The sequence below is a fragment of the Sylvia atricapilla genome, chromosome 4 (assembly GCF_009819655.1).
Source record: "Sylvia atricapilla isolate bSylAtr1 chromosome 4, bSylAtr1.pri, whole genome shotgun sequence".
Taxonomy (NCBI): domain Eukaryota; kingdom Metazoa; phylum Chordata; class Aves; order Passeriformes; family Sylviidae; genus Sylvia; species Sylvia atricapilla.
In genome coordinates, this window is record NC_089143.1 from 19,921,964 (window position 1) to 19,944,729 (window position 22,766).

The following is a 22,766-nucleotide window of genomic DNA, read 5'->3' on the forward strand; positions in this document are numbered from 1 at the left end:
TGGCTGTGCTGACTGCGATGGGTGTAGTACTAATGAGAAGTTCTGACCTGTGCTGGCTGGTAGGATTTCACAGCTTTTTTAGAGAAGAGTACTGTTGTTAAATCCAGTGTTCTGACCCATTCCAAATCCTTTAATTCTCTATCAGGATTACACTGGAATTCAGCTGAAGATTATATTCTCTGATCTTCTTTTCCCTGTACTGTTGCATGATGATTGCCCTTGAAACTTGCTGTGCTATTCAAAAAGCTGCATTTGTGTGCTGGATGAAATAATGACAAATTTTTCTTTGTTTTCCTGATCTTCTGAAGCAAAAAAACCACCCCCTCATACAAACAAAAAACCCCAAACAAATAACACCACCCCCCCCCCCAAAAAAAAAAACAACCCACCAACCTTCCCCCCCTCCCCCACTGTCTTCAGATTAAAGGTTCCAGGAAGGCAGACATTTTTAATAAAAATAATCCTTGAAAATGCATTACAGTTGAGATTTTCTTCGAGTTGCTTGAAGTTTCTGACCAAAGGACTGTATGTGTGTGTGTATGTTCACACTTAGCTTCACTGAGTGCATATTAGGTGGAAAATTGCATGCTATTACACTTGAGTGCTCCAAAATGATAGGAAGATTGAATATATGATAAGGCTTTTCTAATTTATTGTAGAGGTATTCATACCTGTTGATGTTCTGTATGGTTTTTAATAGCTTATTCCTTTAAATAAAGCTGTGAGAGGCTAGAAGATGAACATAGGAAATATGTAATGGTGTGAAATAAAGGCCAAAACTAACTTGGGCTACATGTACCAACCTTTGTTTCATCCCTATACTCAACCTGAGGGAGGGCTGCTGGAGGGTTCCTTTGTCTGCATCCCTGCTGGAACAACACTCATGAAGTTGTGGAAAGAACAGTACAATCAGCTTGATTTACCTTGATGTGCCAGATGTACAGTGATGGACTTAGATCTCACAAAACCCGAGTATATCTAGCTAGGGAACTGCCATTATCAACATAGCCATTAAGAACACTTAAGGAGTGTAAATTGTGAATCTGCAGAGGAATTAGTGAGGTATGAAAGTGCAGGGGTCACTAGGAGTCAGTAAATGAAATACTTCACAGGCTGGATCAGGAAAAACTTCTTGTCTGTTTAAGCTGTACTCTGATATCTTTCATGTGTAGAGTAATGTGGTATCTTTTTGTGAATATGTAAAATAAGTCTCGGGATTCACGTCTGTAAGGCATTTTACACACGGGGACAATTTGCAGTGGCTGGATGTGAACCAGATAATCAGGTGTTTATGCCCCTGGAGTATTTTCATCTTTTGAAAGTTTTGGGTCTGCTTTTCTCAGTCAGCATCTGTATATTGAGGGAAAATATTGAATATCTTGACTTTAAAATCCAAGTTTATATACATTTCTACATAGACAAAATGGAAAAATTAAAATTGGGGTAGGAAGATTAATGTTCTCTAAAAGATGGGATTTACAGTTTGATTGTAAGTGTTTGGCATTGAGGTTACCCATAATTATTCTTAATAGGTACGTTATCTCTGTCTCTGATAATCCTAATTGTCAGTGCAAAGCTTGGCACTGCCAGCAGAGATATGGAAGGTGTACTGGAGGAGAAGGCTGGAAGAAGTCTTTCATCTCTGCCATCCCTTGCCAAGGGCTTACTGCACATGCAAATTCATCAGCTTTTCTATTGTGGTGCATTTATATATCCTGGAGAGGCTGAAATCTGGGAATTAATTGCTCTGTGTGCTCAGGGGGCCACTCTGCAGTGGAAGAATCTGTAGGATTGGGACACTAGTGGCTGATGTTGCTATAGCATTAATAAATACGTGGGAAAATGTCCTGCAGAAGAATATGAAGAGCTTTATTAATTGATTCTGTCCTTACCTCCTCTGTTATAGGAAGAGCCAGCCTGGCTAGCCCTTTGTAAGAAAACAGCATGACTGATGTTCACCTGCTGAACAGATATGCTGGATATGTTTGGAGGATGGTGGGGTGGTGGTGTCTGTGCAGGGGACAGATAGCTGTTGTTTTCAGCTGTTATTTACAAGATCAATAAAACTGATTTTCCAATTCAAGGGTATTTTTTACCAACAGCCTACATAGCCTGTAAGGTCATAATATTGGATCTACTCCTTTTCAGAACAAGTTAATTTAAAAATTATAGGTAGTTTCCAGCTCAGGATTAGTTTTTCTAACAGAAAGGAGAAATGTATCTGGAAGAAACACCTTTGGAGGGTGTGAGAATTTTGTCTCAGATCAACATCATTGCACACTGCCCACAGTCCTTTTCTTTGAACACAGTATTCATTTAACTGTGCATGATATTTTAATGGCAAATGCAATATGATAAGAAAATGCAGAGCGCTTTTATTACTGTCCTGGTTCAGTTTTCATTGAAAGCTGTGCAAATACTGCTGTGGATTTCACTGGGCAATGACAGATACCCTCTGTAAAGTGCAGTATATTTTATGACCACTGTCACTGTAGAGATTTTGTGATGTTGTGGAATTATTCCAGGCCAATAGCAAGTGTATCCACTCATATATGTCCAAATGCCATTCATTCCTTTTGCAGTTACTTTATCTTATTCTTTGGTGACCTGTTGAGAAAGTCTCATGTACGTGAACCATACACATACATACACACATATTTTTAACACTACATTCCTCCCTCTGTATTTCCCCTTCTTGCCCATTGTACATTTAAGATAAGGCACAGTTTAAAAGGAGTATCAGTATGAGGCTTCTGCAGTTGTGCCTGTGTGATTGGGGTGAGATACAGCTTTGAATGAGTAAAATCATGCAGCTGTCATTTTATAAGCAGGTGACCACACCTACTATCAGTATGAATTCTGCATGGTGAGGAGAAAATAGCCAAGAAGTGTTCTTCCATTGAAAGCAGCCTGAATGGACATTACATGACAAAAAAAAATTGATTGATTTTTAGATTTCAGGAAAAAAAAATATTATTGGCATCATACTCAACCCATTGCAAACCCTGGAGTATCATGAAGCATAACCAAAGTCTCTGGCCTTTTCCTATACTTTGGTAAATCTCAGGCTTTTGTGTTTATTACCTATGAAATATGTAGTCTGTGGAGGTCCACATAAAAATCAAATGCCAATACCTTTGAGAAGCTTTGGGTTCAGACCCAAAATACTCTAAGTCTTCTCGTGCCATTTTTCTCAAAGTCTACACATCCATTTATGATTCCCCTTTCCTCCTTTATACATGGAGTAGTGGAGGGAAAAAATGGAGATATGTTGGTTTGACTTAGAAGAACTTGGTGGAGAGGATTTGTTTAAAAAATGAAAAGATATTTTTTCTTTACTGTGATTGGAGCAAAGTTTTCCTTTTTTAGATGGTAAATAGTTTATAATGTTTGAGTTAGAATCTGGCTTTTGGGTGGCTGTGTTGCTGATGGGAGCTACTGGCAACAGAAGCTTTCTAACACCAAACTGCTAGTTTATTAAAAGAATAATAGGAACAGATGTTTTCAATTCATAAAATGTATCAAGTAAATGGTACATCCACTTGTTATTTCAATTCCTTTGAATTTCTGTGAACTCATTTGGGGCTAGGTTTTCAAAAGAGCTTAGCCCGCTGTCACTTCATTGTTCTCACTGTAAACTGGCGGATGATGAACGTGTTTGGGAACTGCAGCTTTTTATGCCTAAAGGGGAGCGCCTAACTACTGACGCTTCTAAAATCTGGCCCATATTTCTGATGAGTGAATACTCATCATTATAGAGGATTCATACAGGCAATCTCTGAGTAATACCCTGCATTTGCCTGTGATTGTATATATGATGGTTTCTTAATTTACTATTGCACTAGGCATTTTAATTCAAATTATGCTAATAGTGTAGGATTAACTGCAGATTATGATTCTAGCATGTCCTGTCATTCAAACAGAAGAACCAGTTCTTCAGCTCCTAGAGCCTCTTTCTCCCTCTCATCCTGGTATGTAGTAATTTGTGCTCAAGACTGGCCTCAGGTTTTGATGAGGTTTCTTGTTTAAACTGATGAAATTGCTTAGGGAGAGGCAGTTGTTGAAAATCAGGAAAAGAAAGACTGATATTCTTTTTGTCTTCTGATGACACATTTTTACGGTGCTGAAATGATTTTCTGAAAACAGTGATTAGAATGGGCTCTTGCCAGCACTGCACATGGAACAGTTCTGGCTTTGCCTTGCACGTAGTTTTTTGCACTCTTGACTCGAATACATATTCGAGAAATCTAGTGCTAGGGGGTTATGTTAAAATCACTAGAAAGGTTGTAGAACAAATAATACATGCAAGAGAACTGATGTTACATTGGTCCTTGCTAGAGGATGTAGCAGGAGGCCAGTTTTGTTCTTTGCCAGAACTGAAAAAAGCTTTATAGCCGCCCAAGATGGCTCTTCTTGAAGCATAACCTCTCCAGAGAGCTTCTCCTCCCCCAAACTGCAGATGTGCTGGAAACACAAATTTGCCTCTTTAATGTTTGCACTTGTTTCATTAGAGTGTAATGGCATGCAGCCTGTTTGCATCAGTGAATTCATCTGTACTCCTTCAAATCCCTCATTTGTTGCATTTTTTGTAGAGTACCTGATATTTCTAGTGACTTTGTGTTGTAGCAGCAGTCTAAAATCTGCCTGTTTTCTCTCTTTCTTCCTCCAGCTGATATTATTTCTACAGTTGAGTTCAACCACACTGGAGAATTGCTGGCTACTGGTGACAAGGGGGGTCGAGTTGTTATATTCCAAAGGGAACCTGAGGTATGTGGGTTACCTGTGTAGTTCTTAATAGCTTGATAAAACATGGCTTAGTTTTTAATACTTTATATGATCTGAATTAACAAACTGGTTTATAATCTCAAGATTCAGTAAAAAAGTGTCACCTGTTTAGAGAGGAAGTGAAAAAGGGTAAGGATTTTTAGCTCTTAAGTTTGCTGTCTCTAATAAAAATGATTCCAAGGTCCAAAATTACAATATGAGAAAAAAGAAGGTTATTTTTGTTTTACTTCTGCCTTGTTTTAATAGCTTTTTCCTGATGACAGAACCCCATTCCATTTTAAACAATACCTTCACTTGCCTTTATGTTCCATTTGTAAATTCCATCCATCTGCAGGGTCTTTTGTAGGAGTCTTTTGTGAACATCTGACATTTCTTCAAAAATTCTGATATTAAGGGTTTCAATACTCACAGGAAATTTCATTCTTGCTGAAAAAAACCTGTCAATATCATGTTTTAAATGAGCAATTAAATTAAAATTTCAATATTTTTATATTTATAAGGCTGCTTATACACCTTTCCTAAGAGATGAAAATATATTGGTGTCACAAGCAACGTTTCTGTTGTTCTTATTTTCCACAGAGTAAAAATGAGCCTTACAATCAGGGGGAGTACAATGTTTACAGCACTTTCCAGAGCCATGAACCTGAATTTGATTATTTGAAGAGCTTGGAGATAGAAGAAAAAATAAACAAGATCAAGTGGTTACCACAGCAAAATGCAGCTCACTCACTACTATCAACAAATGGTGAGATTGATGAGAATATGCAGGACATATCAGGATTTGCAGTATTTGCTCTATGTGTTTTACTGCTGATGGTATATATTTGCTCTTTTTAATCTACTGTTTTAGTAATTTCCTCTTTCAGAGTTTACCAAAACTGTCATACTGCCTCTGATATCTGTTGTTTGTATATTTTATTCATAGAACCATGAGATTTTTCCAGTTGATTATTCATAGACATTTGAAGTGCTGTCCATTTTTCTATTACTATGCAGTGCTATCCTGAAACAGATCTTGTGACTAAGGCATCACTTTGCTCAGCAACTTGTGTTTCATGGGAAATTTAGAATTTTTTCTGCTGTATTTGTCATAACTTTTATTATTTGTAGATGTATAAATGAAGGTAGGTGAGAGAGATCAATTTATTTTCTTTTTATTCATGATCATCAGAATAGTTTATTTAAGTTTTAAAAAGGTTTACAAATTTGGGGAAGACAGGAGGTCTTCCCATTACTAGGATATTGGTGCTGCTTCATATTTCAAACATGTTTAAGGTCTATGGATGAAAGAAGGCAGTATTATTACCAAGAGGAGATTTTCACATATAAAATAAGGGGGAAAATCTGAATGTAACCTAACATGCACAGGTGTCATTTAGGCAGCATTTAGACACCCACAAACTTTATTATTGCAGATGATGCATGAGACAAAATGCCTGGGTTTAAATTGTAGATCTAATGGTAATCAGAAAATATTTTTTTTTGTTCTAGATCTTTGAGTGTCATTGGGAGTTGCTGATAAAAAAAGGGTAATCTTATCTTTGGGAACTGACACAATCACAAAGTGATTGCTTTGCATTAAAATTAATTTACATTAATTCAAAGTAGATGGCATTTTTTAGTATTTTTTAGTTTGTTTTACTTAAAGTTGCCTTTGACTTTTTGGAGCACTGTTACTTATTCGAAATGAAACATAGGTGTTACAGACAGGTGATTTATGCTAATTTAATGGTTAGTCACCTTATGAAGTTTGGGAGTTTATTTCTACTCTTCTCCCTTGGTCAAAATATCCCTCACCTTCTTCAGATAACTAAGAACAGGTTCTTCTGAGCATGTGATACAAAGGCAGATTATTGAAAGTAAAACTCTCCCTTTTAATTTTGAAGTTTGTTTTTAGAAACACTGAGGAATACAGCCAAGTCCTTGAATTTTCAGCTTTTACAGCTATAGATAATAGACTCATTACATGACTTTTGTGGTTTATACTTTCATGAGAGGGGAGAAAGGAAGAAATAGTCAGTCCTAGTGCTGCTGTGGTTAGTTCAGTTTTGACCAACAGTGGTTAGTTCAGTTTTGACCAACAGTGAGCAAGCCTAGGACCTGGAAAAATATTTGGCCTCTTGTTTCTTCCTCTTAGTTTTGGAGCATCTCAGCAGACTTCTTCAGGGTCAGGAAATGGTTCCATTGGTACAAGCTTTGGATGTTGGCTTTGAATTGCCAAACATTTTCATGTGCCAAGGAGGATTCCTAGCTTCCTGGCACAGCAGGGTTGTAGTCTAAAGACCTCCTGGCATATTCTTAAGGATGGTTTTAACTTCAGGGTACAGACAGCCCACATTGAATCATTCACTGTCTCACAGCCTTTAACAATGTATATCAATTTCATGCCTATAAAAAGGGATAATAATATATTTCCTAACTTGAAGGCACCGCCTGTCACACATGCTAATATTGGACAGATTGTAGAAATATCTTGAGTACTATTTTTGTTTATTGAATTCCAAGCCTGCTATTTTAATTTTAAGTTTTGATATTTTGCTCTCTGGTAATTTAGGATCTAATGCATAGTTTTTTGCAGAAAAATGAGAATTGTGAAACAGCATCTTTTCCACGTGTTCAGGTGGACATTGCCCACTGAATGTGCTGGAAGGAGCATCCTGAGGATCATGAGGGGAGAGTCAGTCTAAATCTAACCCTCAATATATGAGACTTGGCAGGTCTGCACCTGCCCAAATCTGTTTCTGTCATTCTAAGGAGGACTTTTGTCTGTAGTTGTTTCTGCACAGGTCACCTCTCTCAGAGGTGATCTTGGTTCCTTTCCAGTTGATGTTATCAACAAGTTATCAGCTAAGCTTTGATTGTGGCATCTTAATTAATGGATACAGAAGGAAATCACTAAGGCTTTCAAATCCCACTGTGGATTTACACTGCTTGCAGTTAACAAAACTGTAGTTTGCACTGTAAAATGTGCAAACTGATTTTATGGTATAATAGTAGCTTATTATGATTCAAGGGTATCTTTTGTACCAGAATATGTTTGTCCCACTCTCAGTGTGAGCTGCATAGAGTAGATCAGAATTTGGCCCATACAGATTCTTTCATCTGAGGATTTCAGACTGCTTACCAGACATTAATTAATTTTAACTTCAAAACACCCTTGAGACTGAATGCATAACCTCACTGAGATGTTTCTAGTTTTTCTATATTTTGCAAAATTTAAGCATACTTAAAACTTTTAAGGACTACCTAAAGTCCAGAGGTGGATAAAGGAGAATAAAACTAATACATGCTAACAAAACAGTTTTCAGTCAGGAAAGAAGTAGATTTATTAATAGCAATGAAAATTGTTTGTGTTTTTTTCTTATCATTCATCTTACAATTGTTGTATGTATAATTTTTTTACTAGATCAGTAGGAATGCACTATTTAGGTGTGACATGACCTATGTGTATTTCTAGTAATTAATTAACATGATATACAATACAAATTAAATTTATTGAATATTTAAAAGGAGCCTTTTAGTTACAGATTGAACTAACCTTTTGTTCTGTAGATTGACTGTAATTGTATGGGGATTTTTTTTGCTTGTATATTAGCATAGCAATATCATTAAGAGATACATAATAGTAAAAAATGAGTAATGGAATAATTGATTTTGAAACAAAGAAATTTCAAAGTTAAAAAAAAGTTGCTATAGAAATGAAATCAATTAATTTTTTATATCCTGTCTTTAAAGTGATTTGTACTAGCATTTGAAAGTAGTATTTGGAGCAGTCACACTGGGGAAATTGTTATGTTTGGCTATGTAGTGAGGGAAAGAAAGGTAAAGGAGGAAAGTGGGATGAAATCAGAAGTGATGCAGGAACTGAAGTTAATAAATCTGGGCTGGAGCTGAAGGGCCGAAGCTTTGGAAAGACTTTTGCTCCTGCACAAGCAGATGAGTGAAACAGCCATCAGAATCTCAGGGACAGATTTTTTGCAGAAGAGCTGGCATTGATTTTTCAGTCTAGGAAGTGTTAGGGTGGGCAGGTTAGGAGTACAACCAGTACAACCAGGAGTGGGAGTGGACAATCAGTATTAGGAATCTGGAGCTTCAGCTTGTACAAAAAACTCACCAAAGACAAGTGCAGTGTGAAATGTTAAAATGTGTTTGTTGGTTTCAAAGACGCTTTGCTAACTGAGAGACATCATTACTCTCTCAGTATATGCTTCACTCATCATGAGAAAGGAAGGGTATAGATTTTATTCCATTCCTTGCAAGATTAATACATTTTTCTCCTTACTTATCTCTCTTGCCATCACAACACATTTCTCTTAGTTTGGTTGGGTTTTTTTTTCCTTTTTCCTCAGTTGTTTCTCAGATGCTTTCCATTAGAAGGGAGAGATGCCTTGTTTTTTACACAGCCTTTCGTTTGCAGGAGCTTCTGATGTTGCACCAATGCACCACTTCCCATTCCCACAGTGGGCTAGGAAGGGGTCATGGGTCTGGCTGTGTATTCCATGCTGTTCTTGTGCTGTTTATAAGTAACCTAGCAAACCGGCATTAATGCCAAAATGGTGTTAATACTGAGGTGATTTCCTTGCCAAGTCAAATTGTTAAACTGAGCTTCAGCAGTGATCATCTAGTAGTTTGGGTTTGTTCCACCTGCAGACTGCCAGGTTGGATACATGAGCAGCATGTGCTCTACATGCTGTGAGTTGCCAGGAGCTCCTGACTTGGTGTCAAGATCTGGAATGTGCTTTATGACTATTTTGTCTGTTGGCAACGTTTTCTGGATGTGCAGAATGAAGTGACCCAGACTATTTCAATGCAGGACTTGTCTAAACCAAGGTGTAAAATCTTCTTTAAGGGATATATTGTGAAATGTGAGTAATTGTGTTCAGAATTCCTAAGCTGATAGTTGCTTGTCTTTTGTTTTAAAGATAAAACAATCAAATTGTGGAAAATTACTGAAAGAGATAAGAGACCAGAGGGGTACAACTTAAAAGATGAAGAAGGAAAGCTTAAAGATCTTTCTACAGTAACATCACTGCAGGTAAGCTTCTGTCCATGTCCAAAATTCAGTTGTTTCTGTATGGAAAAGGTAGTGCTAAGTCAGTAAAGTATTTAAACATGTACCTAATGCTAAGCATTTCTGTGATCATTCAAACTGAAGTTTTAGCTGACTGATAACAATTGAATCTGCCACATACTTTCAAGTCACAAAGGCTTTAAGATATACTGATCAAAGTAAGTATTTCTGAGAATTGTCTTATGTTGACGTAATGTTCTTTCATAAAAGGTTCTTTAACCTCTTGTGCTGGAAGCATTTTACTTGCAATTAATTTTGAACAGGTTCTTGCCACATACAGAGCAACTGTGTTAAAGACAGTACACCAAATTTCAGTTTCATCCTTTTTTCAGTTTTATAAAATAATTATTTTAAGAGTGGAATTTGCAGTACTCTGTGCTCTGGTAAACTTGAAATGCTGCATTGCTGAAAAGATGCAGTCATGGAGCTCATACATGATGATAGCATATGTGATGATAGAATTGTTTAGTTTGGAAAAGACCATTAAGATCATCAAGTCCAGCCATGAATCCATCGCTGCCATATTCAATAAACCATGTTCCCAGGTGGCACTTTAAATCCTTTTAATACCTCCAGGTATGCTGACTTAATCAGCTTCCTGGGCAGCCCCTTCCAGTGGTTAACACAAATTTCGGTGAACAAATCTTTCCTGATATCTAATTATAATATAATAAGCAATTTAATCCAGTTATAATATAAAAAACCTTCCCAGTGCAATTTAAAGCCATTTCCTTTCCTCCTGTCACTTTTTTTCTTGGAGAGGAGACCCATCATCCATATTTCAATGACTTCTTTGGCTGAATTGCCTCCAGGTGTTTTGGCAAAGGAAGTGGCTAAAGGTTAGAATTGGAAGGCTGTGTTGCATAAACACTAGTATGTCTTTGTTAGTGAAAACAAAACAAGCCAGTATTGTCTGTTGGGAGAAAAAGCATCCGAAGTGTAAATATGACTACATTAATGGAATATTTATCTATTCTGCATGATTAGGCAAACAAAACTATTCCAGATTGTTTATAGTCTGAGGATTCCCTGAGAATTCAGCATCTCTCGAGGGGAGGAGGAGGGGCAGGCCGTGATTTTTGGGGTGACAGTGACACGACCCCAGGGAAGGGCCTGAAGATGTCTCAGGGAGGTTTAGGTTGGATATTAGTCCTTCACCCCGAGTGTGGCTGGGTACTGTAACAGGCTCTCCAGGGAAGTGCTCACAGCACCAAGCCTGACAGAGTTCAAGAAACGTTTGGACACTGCTCTCAGGCACGTGGTGTGACTCTTGGTGATGGTGCTGTTCAGGGTGGGAATTGAGCTCTGTGATCCTTGTGCTTCCCTTGTCATTTGACATACTCTGTGATTCTGTAATTGAAAGGTTGAGTTTTGTTCCTTTAGTAGAAAGTGAAACAAATGCTGGATTACTCTGTGTTCCTCTTTAAACTATCTTGTGGATTGATGTATGATAGATTGTTTCTGATGCGTGTTCAGCAACACTGTTGTCCCAGTCATGGACCACAGCTTTACAGTGTTTAATGCTTTATTGATAGGGAATAAGTTCAGTGTCTATTTATTGAAGCATGACTTTGAAGTCACACACAGGGAAATAACGAGGGCATATTGACAAGTGATAATCTGTGATATTGACTTTTCAGGGGTACATGTGTATGTAAGTATGTCATGTTGGCTTTGTTTTGCAAGCCTTTGTTTATTATGTTTCTCTGAGATTACAGCCTTTTCACCACTTGAATTTTTTGAAGAAACATCAAGTAGCAAAACAAATACAGTAAAGTGATTTACAGCTAATGGCAAGCCCTTTAGCAAAAGCAAAATATGAGTGCTTAACTGCCTGCCAAAGCCTCACACACATGCAGGACAATAGCTGTTCAGTGGCACTGACCTGTTCTGTGGCAGCTCACTGTCCCTCCCTTCCCACAATCCAGGCTTTCCACTGTTTTGACTGCCTCTCTTGTCTGTCCCTTCCTTCTTGGCAAGGAAGGCCTTGCCCAGCAGTTAATCCATGGGGAAGTTCAGCTTGTGCACACTGTCCAGAAGTTTTATCATATCATGGTCTTTGAATGCTTTTTCTCTTTTGGAACTCTCATCATCCTAGCAAAACAGTGTTTAATTCTTACTCTCTTTCTGGTTTCTGTTTTGGTTTGTTTTTTTGTTTTTTTTGTTTTTCTTGGCAGGTGCCTGTATTGAAACCCATGGATTTGATGGTAGAAGTCACTCCCAGGAGAATCTTTGCTAATGGTCACACCTACCATGTCAACTCAATATCCGTCAACAGTGACTGTGAGACGTACATGTCAGCGGATGATCTCAGGATTAACCTCTGGCATTTAGCTATCACAGATAGGAGCTTCAGTATCCTTTATTGTGATTCTTTTCTCAGTGTTCATGTTATTAGTAGGACTTTAGAGAGCTATTTTAAAATATTTTTCCGTGGGTTTTAAAATACACCTTTACTTACCAGAATCTCTGCAGTATTTGTAACAAAAAAATGCTGAAATATTGTAAAAGACAGCTAAGAGATTGAAAAATCAGGGAATTTTATCTGAAAAATAATGGTGTTGGTTAAAGACATTTAAATAGGAAACAGATGCCAGCTGAATGGTAACTATCCACCTGACTAGAATACTCTGTACTGTTATGTGCTGAAGACATTTCATGCTGAGATACTATACATCATTTTGCTGCAAGGTCAGTCCTTACCCTGCCCCTGCCCCCCATTCTCCATCATCCTGCTTCCCAGAGCCCTAATGCCTGAGATGTGCGCAGTTTGGGCATGAGGCTCAGCTGCTTTGGGTGAGTTGTGTCTGTGATTAATGCAGGCATTGATGTTTCAAGTGCTGGTTTTATCGTGAAAACTCCATTGTGGAGTCACTCCGGCCATCTGTGAGGCTGCCCCTTGCACTACAACAGGGTGCCTTGGAGGGGGAGCAAAAGAAAATGTAGCCAAGAAAAGCGATTCTCTGTGTTTTGTGAACATAAATAGACTGGTAAGAAGAGAAGTAGGTTATGGGGCCAGGTCAGAATGTTGTGTCCCTTTGGCGATTTCTTTTTGAGTGTATCAAAAAGAGTTAGAAGAATGTATCTCTGTAGGTTTATATGAGGGGCTATTAGATGTCAAAGTGAAGTTGTCCTGTTGTGGTAGATTTCCTCAGAGAGGGCACCAATGTGATGGGATGTTCTGTCTGCCTCTGGTGATTGTATTTCTTCCTTTGTGGGCCAGGTTATCTTTGAAACTTAACCCATAAGTTTGTTAATGTCACAGGAAACAATGATCTTTAAAGCAAACAACACGTATGTTCTTAAAGAATTACCTTTGCAGGGTCAAGTGACAAGTGCCCTTACCCTGAGGATTGTAGTGAATATCTCCTCAATTTGTTTCCAAAATCATACTGTTTTTCTGTCCTTCACCTGTGTGGATTAAGCAAGCTTAAAAGGGGCCCTCTTTAATATGACTGTTTATTTAGGAACAATTTACATATGGTACTTCAAAGTCCAGCTATGTCTGCTTTGATATCCAATCAACTGACCTTCTATTCTTTAGTAAGATAGATCAAGATTATTTGGCAGCACACCTATTTGGAGTAGCGGTGTGGCTCTGACAGTGTCCTTCTCACAGCAGCTTCATTCTCCAGACTTCTCTCTGTCCTGGATACTTTTACATGTGACTCTAGTGTGTGTTCTCTTCTACTGTCTGTCTTCTTCTAAGGCAAAGCAATGGGTCAGACCAACCACAGCACTCTCTATATGCCTGTGTATGATCACCAGATCACATTTCAGAATGCTTATGCAAGATAAGGCTTTGCCTTTGGCAATTTCTTTTATTGTATTAAAGCTTTTTCATAATCCATGAATTGCCAAGACAAATATTCCTGAAAAGGTTCAAAAACCAAGTAAATAGTTGTTGTTGTAGTTCATGAGGACAACTTGAATTTTTAGTGTCGTTTGCCACACTATGAGCTTGCTGACAGAAATATCAGCCATAAATGAATAGCTGTGTGGACTCTTTCAAGCATTAGCCCACTCCTGTGGTGGAGTATTTACTGATAAAATGTGTTTGAAGGTTTCTGATTGATTCATTGATTTAGCTCTTAAACCAGGACAAAGTTTATAATGACACACTCATTTTCTGAATATGTTCTAAGAATGATGATGAGGGGGAAATTAGGAGTATGTTTTTGAGTTTTAGACTTGGAAGCTTTTCCTGTGTCTGAGACAGTGGCTTTGGGATACTTGGATTTCTGTCTTGGATTGGGATACAGATATTGCTACTTCTTTTACACTTGAATGAAAATCTGTGAGAACTGTCATGAGAGAGTTCAGGCAGTGATAGGAGATGACACTAGGTAATGGGATAATCAATTCTAGAGGCAAAATGTTCCTGCTAAGGTGCCCATGCTGACAACAGGTTGGCTTTTGTGGCTGGATACCTATATGTGTTCAGGAGAGTAGGCTGAGTTAAAGAGGCTGTACCCACTGCTCTTTCAGACAGTATTACCTGTACCTGTCTGTACTCAGTTGTCAAAAACAGGCCATCAGGCAGATTACTTTTACCTAAGTCTTTGATAGACAAAGATTAGATAGAAATTTTGACATAGGTATTCCAAGAAAAGATGAGATAGTTACAGAATATTGCTCATATTGGGGAATTAACTAGGAGACCATGATAACTGAAGAAAGGGGATGAGTAAGTTAAACTTGCATTAGTCTCCTGACAGGTATCTTTCTGTCCATATAGAGCCCTGTACATCTTGTAAAATTGCAGGGGTGTTTTTTTCCCCTGGATAACAACATCTGTCCTTAAAACTGCATTTCTGTCCCACAGAAAACCAACTTACATAAAAATCTCCTGGAAGCAGATGAATTTTTTGCAAATCAGTGGGTGTGCCAGTCACAATTAAGACTAGACATTAAGGTGAAAAAATCTGCCAGGCAAAGAGTTTAAATTATAAATGAATGTTGCTGGGCTTGGTGCCTTCTGTAACACATTTATAGGGATAGGCAAGAAGAGGCTGAGGCTGTTTTAAAAATGCTTGTTTCACATCTTTTTACTGAATGCAAAAGGGAAATTAAGCATCTTGCAGTTTTGCATTCAAGGGTTGATTCATTGAAATGCAAGTTTAAAACAATAAATAGAAAGCATTTTTGTTTGAAGTGGATTTTATTAATGAGGGATCTGGCAGGGATGAGTATTTGTCTTTCTATTTTCCCTCAGAGGCAGCACTGCTGCATATAATGACCTACAATCTGTTTACCCAAGAGGCTGGTTGTGACAATGACACAAACAAGAAATCCAGTGGTAGAGTTTCTGGACATTCACTTCATGTCTGAACGTTTTTACAAACTGCATGGGAAATGCTGGAGAAAGACTGAATCAGCAGCAGTGTGTTTAGATATTTTAGAAGTATCTTGCCCTGTAAAATTTAATTTTGAACAGTTTGGTTATAATCATCATTTTAGCAGTTTTACAAATCACTGATAATTTCTCATTTCTTTGAAAATACAGAGCAATGGAGATCTCAAATTAATTCTCTTTTTGTAGTCTTTGGGAAAATATTTTAAATCAGCTTTGCAGAATTTGACCAGAATATTTACCTTAGGTAAAGTCTTAGGCACATAAAATACAACTAGTGCTTTTCTGGTTTGCTTTTTTAGTAGTGTAAGCACTAACTGGGGTGAAAAGCAGACAAGTGAGTTTATCCCTGTGTAAATTGTAATGAGGAGTATGCAGGACTTCTATACATTGCTTCCCACTTGAAATCAGATCTGCTCAGTATTGTTTGAGCAGAAGGAGGTAAGGGAGAAAGGTGGAGGTGAGATAAAAGGAAGGAGGAAGGTTAGCCTGGTAAATAATTGCACGTAGTAGGATTTTTCAGTTAAAGGTTTAATGTGTTTGGTTGTGTTATGGAGAGCAAGAGTCAGTGACCTTAATAAAGGATGGTATTCTGCACTGGAAAAGAAGTAAGGTAAGGGTTGCTGTATTTTTTAGTGTTTGGTCTGAAATGGTTTAGCTGTGTTGCCCATAGTTTAAGCATTTAGATAGTCATCTTGGGTGAGGTGAATGAGGAAAAAGGACTGCCAGGAGCATACTGATAAGGCTTACTTGCCATTAGCAGCAATCTTTGGACTATCTAGCTGCACTAAATATTCTTTATGAGAATGTATTTGGATTGCTCACAGAACTGTGTAGCTCATAGCACTTGAACTCCCTTCATTTCCTGGTAGCACACTATTTCACTCTGGAGGCTGCCATGGCATTGCTATGGAAACAACATCACTGTTTCCAGCATGTGCTCATCTTGAGACTCATCTTGACTAAAATACTCATTTCTCAGTCAGATCAATATAGTCCAGGGTTATCCTGTTTTAATAAAAATTTCCTTCTTCTGTGTCCCAAAAGGGTTAAGCTAATTAGCAAATCACCAAAGGGCCTTCTTGTAGTCTAATGTATTCTGGTATTTGAGGCATATCTTGGATAGTCAGTTTGTTAGGCACCATATCTTGGGAAAATGAATTTACTTAAGAAGTAAACAACAGAAAAAAAAATGGAAAAACCCAAAATAACATGGTACAGTGGTGGAGACCAAGTTGGTGGCAGCCCACTGTGCATCTGAATGTAGTGCATATGTAGAGCAAATACAGAGTGCTCAGTGTTAGTATGTGAAAGCTAAACTGAAAGCAGATCTGTGGTATTGACTTGTTGTTTGTGGAGGAAGTTTGTACCCTTGAGTGAGATAAGGCTGTTTGTTGTATAAAAGTGCCTGAGCCAGGATGACTGTGCACAAGGATGCATTTTCTGTGCTCTCAAAAGCTTGTCTGTGCTGTGTGAGAAACTGCTGCCACCCGCACCCGCAGCACTGTTTTCCTACAGAACACACCTTCTGTTTGGGAGATGGCAGACCTTATTTCCTTTTTCAGAGCTCTGTGTAATCCATGTTAGCACTTCTTATTCTGTCAAGAAGAGTGTGTCAATCTCTTATCAGGTATTTAAAAGGTGAATGGTCTGCTGTAGAGTCATATTCCGGCTGAGTTGCTACTGGCAGCATTTGAGTAGCTTTTCCTCAAATTTGTGTTCTTTTGTTCTTTGCTTCCTAGAGTTTCTCCCTCTCCCACATGCACTGTGTGTCTCTCTCTCTGGTAAAGTAGGATGAAGATGCCTGCAAAGCTAAAATCAGGTCTGAGAGTTTGATGATTACAGAGGTGCCATGTACACTGATCCCATGGTTTGGAGAGCTCTTTTATTCTAACTCTTGAGAAATGATTGCTTTGCCTTTCTCATTAAAACATCCTATGTGAACAACTGAGGGGGGAAAAAGCTGTTTTAACGAGCTGATTAGATTCCAGGTTGATGGGATTCCCCTTTGAGACTCCACTTTTTCAGAACAGAATAGTCTGTCTAGTAAAAGAGTCTTCTACTCAGAGCTGACAGTGGCAAACTCAAAGATTTTTGTAGCTGACTTGTAGTCCTTAAGCCTTGTAGACCCTTGTCTTTCCCAAGAATTTTCCATTCATGTTACTCTGATCTGAAGCAATGGAATGGTTTTTCATGAGAAAAATTATTATAGTAGAGGGAAATTCATTGTTACCTATTTAGCAGCATTTCAGAGTGTATTTCAGGTTGTTTTAAAGTGATCTGATTCTCAAAGCTTTGCAAAATGACAAGTTCCATTGACTTTGCCTTGTAACTTTTGGGTTTGAGATCTTTTCAGCTTATTAAAAATAAATTATTTTTAAATTGCCTCTGAAATTACAGATAACAAATCACCTAGTAACTTGAGGATCATTTACACTGGTGTAGTTCAGTAATAACTTTTGCTAAGATGTAATTAGTAGATTAGCAGCAGGTGCTGTAGTTCTTATATAGGTTTAATTCCTAATGCTTATTATTTCTGTGTCAGCAAAGGTGTTTATGAGGGTTAACAGACCATGAATCATGTACAGAGGCTTAGGATAGGAACAAACTCCAACATAAAGCTCCATAAAGTCCTGCTAATGGGACCCCAACAAAATGCTGTATAGATATGATGGTATTAAGGGTACTTAAAGGAATTATTGAAATCGTGAAAAATAGCCTCTTATTTCTGGAAGGATTCTTTTAATTAGGAAAGCAGAAAGTGTAAGCAATTCCGATTATCTCCAGAACTAGACACCGCACTCCAGGTGGAGTCTCACCAGAGTGGAGCAGAGGGGCAGAATCCCCCCCCCTTGACCTGCTGTCCACACTACATCGGGTGCAGTCCAGGGCACAGTGGGTGTCTGGGCTGTGAGTGCCTTTCATCCTCCAGCATCACCAGGTCCTTCTGGGCAGGGCTGCTCTCCCATCCCGTCAGCCCCCAGCCTGTGTTGACACCAGGGCTTGCCCTGACCCAGGTGCAGCACCTTGTACTTGGTACTGTTAAACTTCATCAGATCCTCTTGAGCTTGTCCAGGTCTCTCTAGATACATCCTTGGTGTGTGTTTTTGGCTGTGTGTTAGGAAAAATGCAGCCGGGATTCTTTTATTAAAATCATAGAAGAAATGTTTTTAATATCAGTCAAGGGATTAAATTTGTAAATAGGTAATGGTAATAGGTAAATAGTATGTGTGACTGTAAGTTGTCATCTTCTCTGAACTGCATGGAATCCCAATAGTAAACTGAGCCTTTCATGAACTCTCCGTAGACTCATTTGTAAGAAAAATTCTTTGTGTCCCCAGTGCAAAGTGCCAAGAGAGAACTGCATTTCTAGGATCACTTAAATGACTTTAGTAGGCGCTAACATAGACCTTCTAAAAAAAGCATTGAGTTGTCTTCTGCTTCCGTTGAGGTACAACTACATCCAGTTCAGATACAATATTATTTCTGATGTGGTCATCATTATTTAGAATATCTTAATTGAGTATAGCGCTTAAACTTTTCAGAGTAAGAACAGTTGTATATTCATATGTGAGCTTGTGCAAATTGCAGTCTTTATAACTTGCTGTGTGATTCAAATACTAGATAATAATTCCAGCAGTAAGGCTGTGTGAGTGGGCACTATAAAGACCTTGCAGATTATTTGTTTTCAAGAAGTACTGAGAAGTCTCAGCATCTTTTAGGAGATCTCTTAAGCATCCATAAATTCAGATTTAGATAGGTCTGAAAACCATGACTAAACCTGAAGAAGGGGTCTTCCAATACTTCGTTTGGTTTTGTTTCTTGCCAGAGGACACTTTGTGATCCCTGTCAGAAACAATTGCTTTTAACTATTCTGATTACCTTAAATTGACTCCTATCTTAGGAATTTTACTGTCAGCCAGTCAGAGAGAATTGGATGACAGAGCATGACTGATAGCCAAAGGAGTAATATCAGAGCTAGTTAAGCAGTGTCTTAGCATTGAATCCCTGAGTGAGATCCTCCTGGCTATGCAGCTGAAATGTGTATTGCAGTGAAAGCAAACAGTGCATGGCTGGAGTATATGATACCAGTGTCATCAGGGCATGGGATATTATGGAACTATTCCCTATCTAGTCATCCTCCAAAATAAATAAATTGGAGGACTTGAATCTGGCTGTGAAAAACTAATTACAGCTGAGGTATACTTGGCAATGACCAGTCTCTTCCTTTTCCTGCAGTTGCTTTTAAAGAAGTCAGTTTAAGGTGATTTGAGCATAGCTATAGCCTTGGGATAATTACTGCACTGTAGATTTATTGTTTAATAGAAATATTAATTTGTTAATCAGAATACATAATTTTCTTACTTATCACTCCTGTCCACACACAACTTGAAGTATGTGATTACGTTATTCTTTTAATGAATTTCTTTATCCAGCCCTCTGTCTTCTCTAACACAGTTGTCCCCAGATAGACACCCATACCTATGATTTCATTTTTGCAGAGGTAAGGAAAAACATAGACTGAGGCTTTAGAATACTCTGGCTTTTTGAAAATGTATAGTGAATTGTGAAAAGGAAAAAGAAAATTGATCAGAGTTGTAGCAAATGAAAAAGAATAGTGTGAAATTCTGAGCCTGTAAAAACCATAACAGGATTCCTTAATAGTGCTTTAAAGATCACAACTGGGATTTCACTGAATTCATGTGTTTGTAGAGTGATCTAGACAGTGCAACTGTAGGAGATACTTAAAATTTTACAATAGGTGCAAAGATGTCTTTTCACAGATCTCCATAGAGCAAATTGCTTTCCAATTTAATAGGCACAGAAGCAAACAAGTTACTATTTTGTATCAGGAATGACCTTTAAAATATAGTTATCTCAAGTTTATTGGTATGGAAGAGAGAAAGAGCACTTAATAGAGCTGAAATGAATGTTAGCAGCAACCACCAGATGATTTCCCTTTTCACCAAAGTAATTTCAGGTTTTATCTGGAATCTGGGATCCTTAGCAGAGAGGGACTTGGGAACTATGTTAAAGAATATTAAATTACAGATAAAAGGTCATGTCATGACTGATCCTCATCTAAGTAGCACTCATATTTTAGACTAATGTGACTGCAGTCAATGAAGTTATTCCTGTGGAAGTGAGTAACAGGATTCAGTCCAGGATTTATTGTCTTACTAATTTTATTTCTTCAGTTGATGAGTTTTAATCAGTGTGTTGTCGTTGTGGAAGCTTTTAAATTGCATGCTTCTGTTTCCCTCAGGATTAATTTCTCATTGAAGCATTTTGAAAATGAGCCATTCTCTGTTGTCACAGGTGCAGTCGGTGTATCCAACTTGAAAAATGTGTATTATGAATTTATTGAAAGTTAGACAAAAAAAAACCCATTTACACAGTTTTAGGTACAATTATATGAAAAGATAATGTATAAATAATTTAATCAGCTCTGCCAGAGGGGAGAATTCTCTTAAATGAGTCTAATTATTCTAATTCCCATGCGAGTTTGGACTTGAAATTAACCTTGCAAAGCACAATCTTTCTCAGAGTATTAACATAAAAAAAGAAGAAAATATAACTTGCTTTGCTCATTAGCTAAAAAATCTTTAGCTTGAAAAATACTCATACATAAACGTCACAAAAATGCTCACGTGGTCTTCTCAGGTATTGTGTCAAGCTTGAAGTCTATTCCTGTGTGTTCTGTGTGAGCTGTTAGAACCTGAGACCCTGGAAGCTTTTCTCACTGTCAAAAGAGCTAGGGCACTCTCATTAATGCACACATTGCTTTATTTTGTGTTGTCATAATACACATTGGTAAGGATTGCACGTGAAATTGCAGTAGTTTGCTTCTTTGGAGTACAAATGCTCTGTTAATAAAGACCATGTTAACTTCCACGAAGTTATAGCACCAGTTTTAAGTAAAGTCTATTTTAGCTGTTGTCACTGCATGCTGATGGGCGTTTTTGAAAAGTCTTTCAAGTGAATTAAGCAGCCAGATAGTAAGTCCTGCCACAAGATTTTATTCAGGTATCTTCTGTAATGTGTATAGGTGATTTGAATGTAAGTTTTATTAGAGTTTTTAAAGCATATATTTTTCAGAAGTATCTGGCTATTTTTGAAGATAGTTTTATTTCACTCATTCCATAACAAGCATGCAGGGAAGGGACAGAGCTTTATGCTCTGAAAGACATTTCTAGCTAGTTGAAGTTTGCAAAAATGTATCATTTGTGACTTGACTTGAAAAACCAGTAAAAATATGGAATTACTCCAGTCTAGTGCAGTGCAAATACTACTGTATTTGGGTTTTCTGAAATGTATATGAAAGAATAAGTTGCATATTGTGAAAGAAAAATAGCCACCAAAATACTTTGAAGAGTCTATACCCTCCAGCTGAAATTTCTGTGTCTGCTTTTATTTAAGAGACCGATCTTCCTCATCTGCACGGGATTTTAGTAATTATCAAGAAGAAATTTTTTGATAGGAATTACATGTTAACATGTAGGTTATTCATTAAAAAAAAAAAGAGGAAAAGAAAAAAAAAAAAAAAGTTTTATCTCTTATTTCCAAGTTATGTTGGAAAAAATACCTGACTGTTTTTAAGATGGAATTTAGAGAATTTTATATATCATATTTCTGTGTATTACCAGGGACTCTATTCAGTAAACTAAGTAGATCCCTCTCAGTTTTCTGTTAAGCATCTAATGTATTTCAGGAAAGGTTTGTCAACTATGAGATTATATTGCTTTTGTTTGTGAATTTCCTTGCCTTATTAATTTTGAATCACTCTTTTCTTGGAACCTTTGCCAGTATGTAGTACATGATGCCACTTAACCATACTGCATGGAACAGCACTGCCTAAGAGAAGCTCAGCTGGGGGACTTAATAGGGCTCCTCTATTAATAATTTATGTGTACCTGAGGCTCTTCTGGTGTTTGTGTTCCAAGTGTAACATTAAGCGTGCAACAGTAGTTTCAGACAAATCATAATCAATTCATATGCAAATATATGAACTAAATATGACTTTGCAGTCTTTCAGTGACTGAGTGACTCCAGGTGTACATTTACAAATTCAAGTCTTCCTCTGTTGATTCATCCACTTAACTTTTCTTTCAGCTGTGCATATGCAGATAATGATGCCTTTGCTCTTGAAAATTTGAATTTGCATATGGTTCTTGCTAAAGTAGGCATGTGAACTGTGTCTGCAGCTGAAAATGCATTCCATTCAAAAAACCAAGGCAAACATTCTGTTCCTAAATAAATTAAAATTTTCCAGTGTCTACTTCTAAATTCATTATTCTCTAAGTAAATCATTAGTTGCAATGTATATGAGCAGGCCTATCTGTGGTGAAGTTTGGATGTGACCTGCACCATTTAAAATGGTCTCTCCCTACTACTCTACAATTCTCTGCTTTCAACACTTACTCAGATGTTGCAGCTATGCCATAGGCAGTTTCTCTTATATAGCAGAGTTGTTTTTCTGCAACTTGCATATAGCAAGGTCTTATGTTTACTCAATTTATGGCAGTGAAAGCAATTTCCTAAAATTTTACTCAGTAC

At 37.6% G+C, this 22,766-nt stretch overlaps 1 protein-coding gene across 4 annotated transcripts in view; it reads left to right on the forward strand.

Moving 5' to 3' along the window:
- PPP2R2C (protein phosphatase 2 regulatory subunit Bgamma) overlaps positions 1–22,766 on the forward strand; it is a 194,018-nt gene that overhangs the window by 133,684 nt on the left and 37,568 nt on the right. For all 4 annotated transcript variants that reach the window (XM_066317228.1, XM_066317229.1, XM_066317231.1 and 1 more), the window contains 4 exons: positions 4,670–4,767; positions 5,365–5,530; positions 9,708–9,820; positions 12,034–12,211. In XM_066317228.1, coding sequence (XP_066173325.1) covers positions 4,670–4,767; positions 5,365–5,530; positions 9,708–9,820; positions 12,034–12,211 — 555 coding nt within the window. The remainder of the gene's footprint in view (positions 1–4,669; positions 4,768–5,364; positions 5,531–9,707; positions 9,821–12,033; positions 12,212–22,766) is intronic.